The sequence below is a fragment of the Buceros rhinoceros genome, unplaced genomic scaffold, assembly GCF_000710305.1.
Source record: "Buceros rhinoceros silvestris isolate BGI_N320 unplaced genomic scaffold, ASM71030v1 scaffold4817, whole genome shotgun sequence".
Classification (NCBI taxonomy): Eukaryota; Metazoa; Chordata; class Aves; order Bucerotiformes; family Bucerotidae; genus Buceros; species Buceros rhinoceros.
Window position 1 is genome coordinate 40,311 of NW_010423810.1, and position 12,689 is coordinate 52,999.

General features: G+C 41.1%; 1 protein-coding gene across 1 annotated transcript in view; it reads left to right on the forward strand.

The window, feature by feature from the left end:
- The window catches only part of SLC17A8 (solute carrier family 17 (vesicular glutamate transporter), member 8), a 28,426-nt gene that overhangs the window by 9,048 nt on the left and 6,689 nt on the right, over positions 1 to 12,689 (forward strand). The window contains exons 3-8 of the mRNA XM_010140537.1: positions 1,383 to 1,501; positions 6,645 to 6,759; positions 6,887 to 6,974; positions 9,682 to 9,768; positions 10,664 to 10,803; positions 12,371 to 12,520. Of these exons, the coding sequence (XP_010138839.1) occupies positions 1,383 to 1,501; positions 6,645 to 6,759; positions 6,887 to 6,974; positions 9,682 to 9,768; positions 10,664 to 10,803; positions 12,371 to 12,520 (699 nt within the window). The remainder of the gene's footprint in view (positions 1 to 1,382; positions 1,502 to 6,644; positions 6,760 to 6,886; positions 6,975 to 9,681; positions 9,769 to 10,663; positions 10,804 to 12,370; positions 12,521 to 12,689) is intronic.

Here is a 12,689-nt window from a genome sequence, read left to right on the forward strand (position 1 = left end):
TCAGAAAGCAGATTGATGGGGAGAGAAATCCTTTAGCCCTCTGTAAACACGTCTGGCTAACGAATGCCATCTTTCTCCCTGCAGGTCAAATGATGAGCTGTTTTTAAGCTTGCTTTTTTTTTTTGTTGGCGGGGGGCGGGTGGCGGGGAGGGGTGGGAAATTAACCTACTGGGGAAAACTGTTTCTTCTTTTTATACACAGGAAGTAATACAGAAAAAAAAAGTTAAGGTTTATCACTCTGACATTTTTCTGCAGTGTTTTAGTGACTGCTTGAATTAACACTCTAGAAGACATCCCTGCTGATTCCTCACATGATGCTTAGCCACCTTTCCCTGTTGTGCGATTAGCATAAAAATGAAAATGAAGCAAAACATCTTGGCTTCTCTTTGCTTCAAACCAGTTATTCTGAACTGAGGGTTCAAGGAGAAAAGGTTGACACTGACCTTACAGTGATTATACTGAACCAGGCCCTGTCTGACCTTCCAGAATGGAGGACAGGAGATGTAGCTTACTTTTCTTCACCTCCTCTGTTTTGCCCTGAGCTTTGGCTATCCCGTCTCTGAAAAAGATGTGTCAAATGGGGTCATAAGAGAACAGGAACATCCTGATTCAGGAAGAGCCTTGAGAAGTCTGGAAGTGTCTCGTATCCAAAGATGAGGTGTATGACAAAAGCATATCTCTTGGCTGCAGATGTTTTTGGCCAGGAACCATCTATGACCAGCCTGTGGCTGGCCTTTTGTGTCCAAGTCCAGCTCTGCAACTGGCATCTCTTCTAATAAAAGATAAACTAGTCAGCTAGCTAGTGGTACTGAGTTTTATTTCCAGATTGCCTTATCTTCAGGTATTACCCCTCCCCACCCCCATCTTTTCTGCTCCCATGCCACTTAATTCAGATACTGTATGATCAGAGTGTGGCCTTGACAAGGAGAACCATGCATAAGCCTGACAATAAGCTGATTGCCGCAAAGGACCTAAGCAACCTTGATAATCCTGGGGAACTGGTATGTCCATTGAAGGGCATCAGGTGCTTGTTGTAACATGGAGCAGGCTTGAAAACAAAGGTTTAAGGACTGAGCAGCTCAGCGGGAAGCAGTGAGAAGGGACAAAGATGAAGATCCAGCATTAGTTGCTTTCTGGCAAAATCTTTCCCACTCCTATCCACCCAGCTGAAAGCTAAGAGCAAAAGCAGTAACCTCACATGGGAATTTAACATCTGTTTGCATTAACTGAGGGTTTCAAGCTCACCAATACCAGCCACCTAAAGAGGCTGCCTTGATTTGGAGAATGGGGTGACTTTTGTGTGACTTCCAAAACAAGTGGTAAGTGGTTATCTTACAATGAGTATGCTTCATCTTACAGCATATTTTCTATTTCCTTTACAGAAAGCCCAATTCAACTGGGATCCAGAGACAGTGGGACTCATTCATGGCTCTTTTTTCTGGGGTTACATTGTGACACAAATTCCAGGAGGTTTCATCTCAAACAAATTGGCTGCTAACAGGTAAGAAAACAATAATCAAGAGCATTAGGCTTTACAGCCTGGTGACTGTTTTACACTGTTTAAATGAAGAAACGTGAATTCAAGTGTTTCAGCAATACGCATCTGAAGCTGAACATGTAGTATTTATGTTTATAACCAAAAAGGGACTAGATTTCCATTATGGGTCTGTTGCTGATTCTCCCAGTTTAGCTTGTTCATCTCAAATATTTACACATTTCTTCTTTAAACAATAATGCTTTCCAGAGAGTGTTAGTAAAATCTCACCTAATGCTTCAGACAATGATTGTGCCATTTGTCTTTCAGAAGTTGCCTTAGTGCTTTTTAGGTCATCTTAATACCAAACAAGAATTTTCCAACAAGATTTGACCTTTTTCCTTCAAAAATTCCCTGTGGACTGAAGTTGGACATGTAGGAATCGCAGAACTACTTACGTTCTGAAGACACAAGTCCATCCTCACGCACACAGATATCCTCACCATGGCTGCATACGTGCATGACTACATACAGTACTGACTCTAATTAGGATTCCCTAGAACTTCTAATAGAGCCTTAGGATTTTATTTAGTTGAAATCTGATTTATTCTATGCTTACTTGCTCACTGTGTTTGTGGGCTGATTTTTTAAAATGACAACTGCTTGAGAAAATGACAGCAAGAAAAGTAGCTAATTTTGCCAAAGCTAACTTGGTTTTAGTCTTTATTTCAAAAAGTCTTCAGAAGTTGGAACATGATCACAAGAGTGAGGGAGATTGTCTGAAGACAGCTGGTTGTGAATGAGCTCATGAGATGTGCATGTTAAGGACATTTGGGAGCTTCAGATGCAATGATGGCTGGTACTCATCGCATTCTCTGCAAACAAGGCATGACGTATCCACACACTTTCAGAATTGTAAAAACTCTTTAAGATGAGTTTTATATTGTTTTGCCCCCAATCAAAGTACTTTGCCCTCTGCGTTCTGCAAAGAGCTACAGGGGTTAGAACACTGTGTGGGCGTTCTTCCCGTCCATATACCTTTATGGAAATGACTGTCCTTATGGTCAGAGTCATCCCATAGAATTGCCCAGAAGTTCAGTTCTAACTCCTCTCTGTCCATAACCAAAAGTTACTCAGAGTTCAGTTTGCTCTGCTAGCATCCTTTGTTACTCAGTTCTCTACTACACAGAAGTGCCTAAGCAGGGTATTCATCTGCCAAATAAGCCAAACAAATTAGCTAAGTTTAATCATTTCCCCAGCTTTTCTAGTCTTGTCACCAGCTTTTGGAGCAGAAGGTTCCCAAAATACAGATGTGTGTACTGGTGGATGAATAATTTAGCATATTATTAGTTTGGCTTTTGTTTCCTTAATTTTCTTGCAAACAGTAAAATCAACTGTCTTGAGACTGTAGTTCAATACAGTCTTTCAGTGGACTGCTTCCTTAGGTACGCGTTGTGCATATGCACATAATGCTGTATTTCTGTCCCCGCGAGAGTTTCAAAGTCAGTCTAATGCTACACTACAACATCACATTATGGATTCAACTTTCATGGTTGAGTTTAGGAGTAGAATTTGCTGAGGAACAACAATATCCCAAAAGCTGAGCTCAAAGATAATTTCTGTTTGCAACTCTAGGATTAACAGATCTGGCTAGCTCTGTGTTTTTCCTTTATTCCTTTTTTACTCAATCAGTTTCAGCTCAAGTAGATTCACCAGTGGTGCTGAGTTTCTTTTTCAGAGGGGTTACCTGCTAAGACACAGGGCAGGAAACCAGGAGATCTGGTGCCCATCTGTGAACCCACCACCCCTACAAAGACAAATGCTTTCTTTTGTTCCAGCTGCACTCTAGCAATAGGATGTATTATACTATCCTATTACTGACAGTACAGATTGAGGTATACAGACTCATTTGTCACCTGTTTAAATCCTGCTTAGCACTATGCAACCTTGAACACACATGGATGCGTCCACCTTAGGCACTACTCTAATGCAAATAACCATCTGCAATAATATGAGACTTAAATGGATCTCAGAACAGCTGAAAATATTGAGTGCTTTATGGTTTTGCATCAAAACCATCTAACATGTAATTTGCTGTATATATCCATCCAAATTTGTATAGGTCTGCATTCCACCAAAAAGTTAAAGAACCGTTTAGTGGCAATACCCGTTTAACTTGCTGCTTATCCTCAAACATGCATCCAAATGTAAGCTCATCGCTGTTCGGTTGTGACAAGGATACATGCAACATAAGCCACCTCCCGATATTTCAGTAACAGCACTCTGCGGGGAAGAGGCGTCCATCACTGAAGAAGTCTGTTTTGATCCCAAAGCAGTAGCTGGCCGGGGATCATGGCAGAGAGGAGAGAAGAATATACGAATGAATTGAGCAGAACTGGGATATTTTTAGTCACTGTGGGGACCAACTTCTTTGGGATAAATGGCAGTGAACTCTTAGAAAGATGCTGGCTCTTTGCGGAAACACTACTCGTCCTCTTAAACAGAAGCAGAAGAGTGACTGGTTCTAACTCAGTATAAATGATGCATTTACAGCCTGTGAGGTGGTGTTAAATGAAGTAGCAGAGATTGGAAACTCGTTCTTCAGAGCTAGCTGTTTGGATAATTAAACACGTTCTCTTTCTTAGGGCTTATTATTTACGTGTTTATTAATTTACATAATTTGCTGTACTTCCCTGAGACTGTCAATAGCTTTACGATAACAGATCTGATATTTTTATTAGTGGCAAGCAAGCAAGGTGCAAAGCTTTTCTTCACTCATCAAAATAGAGAGATATGTAATACTTATTCTGCAGTTAAATATTTACTTGGCTTTGAAAGCAGTATTCTTAATGGCAAGGAGTGATCATAGGCTTTGTATTCTAGTTCAGATTTTCGGATCACTTTCTGGATAAATCTGTTCCTCTGTCACGTCTCTCTGCCAGTGTACACAGCCTCTTTGCTTTTGTGTTAATCTGTTGAGTGCTTTCTTGTCGTTAAGATTATGAGCTGTCTAGGCATGGACTGTTGTTTTTGTCACTAGGAGTAGAGAATTTAGCTAAAACAGTGTTGGTCTTACTGACTGCAGATTCTTCACGCTGTAATACTGCCATTAATAACAAGACCACATTTAAAAAATTGAGATGTATATTTTCTGTGAATAAGTTTTCAAGAAAAGACTGAAAGATAATTGAAATCTATATTTAAAAAAAAAGAATGTCAACAAAGTTTATAAATATTTTGAAGTGGACTATGGTAAACAGCTATGCATAAGATCTGTGTATATCTTTGGCTGAAAAATCGAAAGGGAGAGAAACACTGCTGTTTTCGAAATCTGATCAAACATCTATCTAACAGCATTCATGTATCAGAATGAAGCTTAAATGTGTCTTTCTGAAATGCCGCATTCATAGCAAGACAATTAAAAGCTTGTTAAACATCACTGAATTTGAGTAGTTTGAAAAATGAACGTGAATTATGGTCCACAAACAACAGCAAGCTGCTAGATAACATCAGTGTATCTAGGAGTTGAGGGCCTTGAACAAAAGAGGCTGCTTTATTCTCAGGGTGTCACCTTGAGTCTTGGGGTAAGACAGGGCAGCTTTGGGCTGACCTCCCAACTTCTGAATGCTGTGGAGCCCAGGGCCACCAACCGCTGCAACTTTCTATCTGCAGAATGAAAGAGCTCCCACACAAAGGCAGTCTGCAGGGAGCCAGCCATGGTTGCTTTGAATTGCAGAGACGACACAAAGAATACAATAAACTACTGAGGATTAGCGGTAATCCATTCAATTTAAATGGTGCTTGGCAGTTGTGGAGAACTCCTACTGCCAGTTCAGATATTTTTCAGTGCTGTAACAGGATCTTAGAGAGCATCCTCATGTATGTCAGTTTCCACAGATGTTGGAGTAATAAACTCTTGATACTGAGAGAGTGCACAACACAGCTATTAGATGCCATTCGTTGCACAGAAAGGAAACCTGAGGCTTCAGTCAGCCAGATGTGAAGATGTATGAAATCTAATGAATTAAGTACAATTCTTCCTACTAATGGCAGTAATTTCAATGATCCAGTTGGATGTTTCCAGTCTTTTTCTTGGTCTTTTCATGGTGCAGCAACCTCAGTGTTCAAATGAGCTCCCCAGACATCGTCTCATGAGCTGGGCTTCCATGGACACTTTTCCCTTGTGCTGCAGCATCAGCGCCTGGCAAACCTGCACCTCATGCCATACTGAAATGACTGCCCTGTAGTCCAGCTGCCTTTCATGACTTGTTTAATTATTGACATGTGGGTGTAAGTGTACACCACTCTTCAGATAAATATAGGAAAGCTGTGCTGGGAAAAGTTTCACACACTGCCGTGAGTGAAGCGGACACAGCTCTGAGTTTAACCCAGGGTCTCTGAGTGGCATGGACTTCCAGGGATGCTGCTTGGACCCTTTACTGCTACACAGAGGCTTCTGCAGCCTGTTTCTCTAACACATGCTAACATTTGGGAGGCTGCAAATTATTTCCCAAAGGCACTGGGTCTAGGGACTTTATTGAGCCTTGACTGACTTGCACCCAGCTACAGCAAGTGCTCTTCCCACGCAGGATAACAATATGTTTATATCATGTTTTTTTATAGAATTTGTCTTGTAGAAATGCCCTTTCTATGTCATTGTCACAAAAGACAATTGTAGATGTTATTTAGAGAAGTGGCATTGGAATGGAGTGGATCTTAAGCAGCCAAGTTATATACTATAGCAGCAGCACGTGGAAATAACCAGCACATGCCCATGTTCAGAGAGGCACTTAAACCGGACTTTACCTGAGCTAAGTTCAATCCTATCAGTATAACAGAATTTAAGTACTTTCAAGGTTAGGAATGTTTCTCTCAGGTCAGGACTCATATAGACAGCCTAGCCTCGAATACCAACACCTTGAGTAGCAACACAAAGAAAAATCTAGCCCCTTTGTTTAACTATGTATAAAACTTCTGTTCCATTCAGAGAAAAATCTTATTGACCGTATGGGGATTTATCCCCTTTTTGCCAATAGGGGCACTTTACAAGTATTTGGATTGGTGAGATCATGATATGTGAGGTTGTCTCTGCAAATGAACCTGAGAACAGCATCACTTCTGAAAAGTAGACAGTAACTATAATCCCTTTCATGTAATTTTTTTTCCATAGGGTATTTGGAGCTGCTATCTTTCTAACATCTACACTGAACATGTTCATCCCTTCTGCAGCAAGAGTGCATTATGGCTGTGTGATGTTTGTAAGAATTTTGCAAGGTCTGGTGGAGGTAGGAGCACTCACCATTTTGGTCCTTTCATACATCATTTGTTTTGGAGATTTGGTTCTAAAAAAATCGCAAGATATTCTGGTCAAATCTTTACTTGTTGCTCATGACGTGTGAAATGTCTTGCCAGGGTGTCACCTACCCAGCGTGCCATGGGATGTGGAGTAAGTGGGCTCCCCCACTGGAGAGAAGCAGGTTGGCCACCACATCGTTCTGTGGTAAGTTGATAGGCTTATAAAGTTTATGTAAGTACATATTCCTATTAGATGTATTTTATTCATTTCACGATTTAAAAGAGAAAAAAACCCTATATGCTGCACCTGCCCACATACCCATTTGGCTTGTACGCTGAGCACAGGCACCTGAGAGTTTTTTTGTTTAGTATGTTACCATTCTATCCTTTAAAGCCAGCCCTCAGAATGGCTCTAGTGATGTCATTCGAGAGAAATCACACTTATTTTTTCATTTGCTCCATCCATAGGGATTCTGTTTATAATACGTATGGAATTGAACATCCTAAATAAGCACGTACTTAAAAAATCTTAAAAGGACTTTAGGCTGGCTGCTCAATATACAGCAGTGGACATGATGTGACTTGTTGCCACTGGCTGTTCTGCTTTGCTCTGTTTTGAATCATGATCAGGCTTGTACTTCGCTCTCTTCTCTGGTTTCCTATCCAATGCTGACAGCTGGCCTTCTGGAAGATGGCTTGTGGGAATTTCATAAGACATTGGGGAGAGGAACCCAGTGGAAAGATGGGAGAAATCAAGCTCTCATTCCTCCTGGAATGTTTCTAGCCTCTGGCAAGAAACCAGTTATGAACTACTGAGGTTTTATACCTTGTTTTTCAAGGAAAATACCCTCTTTTTGCTTACAGCCAAGAGGAAATGAAAAGAAAAAAAAAAATTTTTTTTCTACTTTTAATTCCATCCTCCTGGTAGTAATTTCTGCCACAGGTCACTCTGTGCTACCACAGTTTCTTGCCAGAAAAGACTACTGTGAGAGTCACACCTGTCTTGCCCTTTCCCAGATCCAGTTTGAGCTGCCCCTTCCTCATACACTCTCCTATCTAATAGCTTCGTCTTTTTTTGGTAATCCCGCAATCTTCAATTAACTGCCAATTCCAGTGAAAACGGTGAATGTTAGTATGTCCTTACCAGGTCCAGACTAAATGTAAGGCAAGTAAGGCATAATCCCTCTGCTTTTTTACCCTAAAAAGCCAGATATGAAGAGTACAGGGTAGGAATTGTTCTGCTGTACTTTCAAATGTGCTGTGTTGGCAGTGAAGGAAAAGGCACTGCTTGTTACTTCACTCTGTCATTTCCCCCTAAGATAACCTCATCATCTGTATTTGTTGTGTCCCCTCCCATTTGTAATGGAAACTGGGATGGTAAGTGGATGTCTAATAATACTGGAGAAAAATCAGAAATAGTAGGACTTTGACAGCGTAAGCAGCTGGGAAAAGTGGAATTAAAAACAATGCAAATAAATGTGGGTGGTGGGGTAAAGGCAGTTAAAGATGAATGTCTGTGAGAAATAATATTCAACAGGAAATTTAAAAGTCAGAGAAAAAAGAGTCTGTCCATTGGCAGTGGAACTGAAAGGCTAGGGAAAACACAGTGTTAAAATACAGGAGAAAGAATAAAAGGAGGAATGAAACAAGAAAAAAGCAGCTTTTCATATTATGGTAATTTTATTTTTACTACAGATGAGTCCAGGGTTTAGTGATTATTTAGGTGTTTCCATTTCTGTAGAACAGACTGAATGTGAAGCTCCTCCACCCTCAATGCTCTCTCCTTGGAATCCTAGCACTGGATAGAGAAAGATCCATCCTGTAGAGCAGCACTCCTTTTAGCGGCTACAGATCACCGAACCTTGCACTCAAAAGTTGCACAGGAACAGTGGGAAAGTTAGGAAACCCCATGTTAACCACGTTCCTGATTTCGCTGCAATATTCTTGCCTGGGGCTTTGCTATAGCTGTAGGAAAAATGAATTACATGCAGACAAGGGGAAAAGGTCACCGTGAACCATTGCAGAGAAGTATTTGCTAATGAGCAGAGCATTACCAAATGTTCATTAACAAAGTATGTTATACTCTCAAAACTACAAGTACCCCGTTTCCTAAAAGCAACACTTCTCGCATGTGAAGCCACTGTCTCGCATGGAACCCAAATGTCCATATTACATGAATTCTTCCTGGGATCTTCATGGAAATTCCTTTCCAAGCACTTAAATACTCATCTCTTTCTACAAGTTGCTTGGAAATATATTTCACCAGTATTTTATATTTCCCAACCAGAAACCTTGGCACAGACCACTTTTTAATCCTTTTTTCCCCTGTCAACTTTTGCCTGTTTATTCCGGCTGTTTATTCATGCTGCTGATATGAACTAATCATAGTTAAACAGACTCGGGGTTGGTCTGAACACCCCCTCTGCTAGCAGCACTTCTGTGGGATCATGGGGCTAGAGCCACAAAAAGAGCCTCCCAGCATATCTACAATCATCAGGATTTCTGGACACTAAGAAGGCTTCTGAGATTTGGGGCATTATCTTCTCTGGAGCTCACCTCATATGCCACAGGACTAGAAGAGATTCCCCACTTCAGTGCATAAAGCTTATGTCTGCATGGTAGTTGCCATCAGTTCCAGTGTTGCAAATTCCATTTACCTATCAGGCACTGCCCTTCTAGCTGCAAAATGGGACTGCTGATCACACACCAGTGAAGGCCAGTCCTTCCCACGACCCCAAGCTAAATTTTACAGTTACCATCCCACTCCCTATGTTCACAAGAAAGCAAGATGCCAGTCAGCCAGAGGTGTCCCTCCAGTTCTGCCCCTGTGAGCACCTTCCCGGATCATTTGCAGTGAGATTGGGCTTGCCTATCATAGTTGACATGTTTTCTTGATCCTTTTTTCTCCTCAGGGTCCTATGCAGGTGCAGTGGTTGCCATGCCTCTGGCAGGGGTGCTGGTACAGTATATAGGATGGTCATCAGTCTTTTATATTTATGGTGAGTTGCTTAACATAAAGGATCTCTGAGACTAGACTGGTACTGCCAATGTGTAACAAGTGTGTAACAAGAACGGATCAAAGCTGTTTGGGGAATGAAGATGTTGCAAATGGGTATTCCAATTTATTCCCTACTTATTGCAGCTTCTGAAAGCTTTTATTTTGTAATCACCTGTTGTAAAATGTTTTAAAATTTTAATGACCAGCCTACAGCCCATCTTCACCCAGTGACAGGGTTGGATGAAGTTGCAAATGTTGCGCTATAGCACAAACACTCACATGATCCATGTCCCTGAACGCACAAGAACAGTGAATGTTACAGCACGCAGTGCTGATGTGGAGTGAATGCCTCTGAAACCCTCTGCCCTGAGACATCTGCCCCATGCAGCCCACTCTCGGTAAAAGCAGTGCAAAGCGGTCCCATCACAGCCCCTGTGGCTGTGCTGTGATGCCTTCTGCTTCCCCCTGTGGTACATGACAGAGCTGTTTCAAACCCATCAGCAACCCATATAAGACATGTTTTCTGTTTTCTCCAGAGACACAGATCACACCATAAGATTTGCCACAATGGTCTGATTATGAAGTTCTTTTCCGTAGATCGTGACCGTGTTACAACCAATCTGCTTTTCCCTTTCCCAGGTCCCACATGAAGCTTTGCTTCTGCCCTTTCTCTGCCCCGTGCTTATCATGTAACACAAGTGACAAAATGTTCAAACACTTTGCAAGAAGGCATACAAGATACACAGAGTTAGTTACTATTTTTGCTTCCTTCCCTGGGCATATTTCTACCCAGATTTGGTTTAACTGACTCTTGAAACAAACTTCAAGGCCTGCAGATACTGAAGCTTGGCTTTACTGGCTTTTAAATCCAAACTTTGCTTTTCCTGCCTTCACAGGAATGTTTGGGATTGTTTGGTACATGTTCTGGCTGCTTCATGCCTATGAGAGCCCCGCTGTACATCCAACAATAACCAGTGAAGAAAAGATATATATAGAAACAAGTATCGGAGAAGGAGCCAGCCTAGCTAGTGCAAGTGTAAGTAAAAAAGGCTTTTCTGGTTATAATTTGTGAGCACTTTGAACAAACTGAGCATGTGACTGGAAGGATACTATTAGCCACATAAGAGTGGCAGAACGATTTGCTATTGATATTTAGGAGTTTTTCCTTTTATGAAAATTACGGGATCAGGCTCACACAGCTGGACAGAATGAGTTCAGCTACAGGCAAAACGTATAACACTGTTTCATCTCTCAGCTTATAGAGCATCCCTAACCTAGAGAGGGAAAGGAGTGGGGAGAGAGTGGGAACTACACTCTGATCTCCTGCTCTTGAGTAACTATCATGTTTGTTCTAAAAACTGTTACTAGAAATAACTAAACAAGAAACTGGCTGCAGAGATTATATTATCTAGTCACCTTTCGAGCTCTTATTAAGGCTGATTGAAATTCTGAAAGCTTAAGGGCATGGCTGGGTTTCTGCCCTGCTCACTCTCACAGCAGTTCAGCATACTGTTTTAAGACTTCGCTCCGCTCTCTGAGAGGATCCTGTAAGATCCCAGAAACTTGAAACTAAAATCTTTTTTGTCACCAAACTTCTCTCCATTTCCTTAGATAACTCATTTTTGATGAAAAACAAAGCTATTTCTTGATAAACTGTTCCTTCTTGGCTTTTACTCTAGAACATTCTGTAGCAAAATAACTCAAAAATTTTCTCTACATGTTTTGTGTGATAGCCTTGCTGAGAGTACAAAGTACCAGAGTCTCCTTTTGGGTGTGCTCCTAAAGTTTGGTTGAAGTCACTCAGGTCTTGGCTAGAGACACACACACTTGGTCCAGGTCATGGTTTTCCCCGTGCTGTACAGAGGTTTTATTGCAGAGGACAGTAGTGCCACCACCATGCGTTCACACGTGACCGCAGGCAGATGGTCACCTGTAGAATACAACTACCACTTAAAAAAAAAAAAGAGAATGTCAATGAATATTGCCATAGTTACATAGTTTCTGATTTGAATTCTATGTGAATAGGGCTTTGAAGTGTTTTTTGTTCCTGCTGTCTGGAGTATTAATGCATAAATAGAAACTGGAAATGCCAAAAGCAAGTTATAGAAATTAAATCCTCTACCACAGACTCTTTTTGCTGAATGAAATTAATTGGGTTGAAGCAGGTAGCTACCTGTGGCTGAGCTACCACATATTTCTTAGCTTAGATAATCTTTTTTTCACAATCATTTCAGTGAAATGTCTCAGACTGTGTCATGCCAGAAAGCAGGGAATGGCACAACGTTTTCTGTAGTTTCCTTTGATTCTGTTATTTGATCCTGCTACCCCAATAGCAGTATTCCAGAAGACGTCCTGTAATTTCAGTAAGTAGAGCAATACTAGTACAGTAGTCATCTTAAAAATCCTAATTATTCTAAGAAAGTTTCTCTACTTTCTTTTGCCACTAATCCAGGACATATCTGTCTATCTCTTGCATTGTAAGTGACTTGCAATGTAAATTGGATGCAATATACTGGATACTCCTGACACTAAAAGATGCTGGGCCGTTTATTCTACCTTCTGCCTGTTCAAAAATGCCTTCATTTTTTGTTTTCCCTCCCTAGAAATTTAGTACTCCCTGGAAGAGATTTTTCACGTCGATGCCAGTTTATGCAATCATCGTGGCAAACTTTTGCAGAAGCTGGACCTTCTATTTGCTCCTCATAAGTCAGCCTGCTTACTTCGAGGAAGTCTTTGGGTTTGCAATAAGCAAGGTAAATGTCTGAGATGAAGCAATGACCTTCAGACCTCACCCTAAGAGATGCAGAGTGCTTGAAGATCCCCAGCTGGGATGACATACTTCTGGTGATCTGATAGAAATAAAAGCTTGTTTGCATCACATTATTAGCAAAAGGAAAAAACTGAAAAATTGTTTCGGGAAAG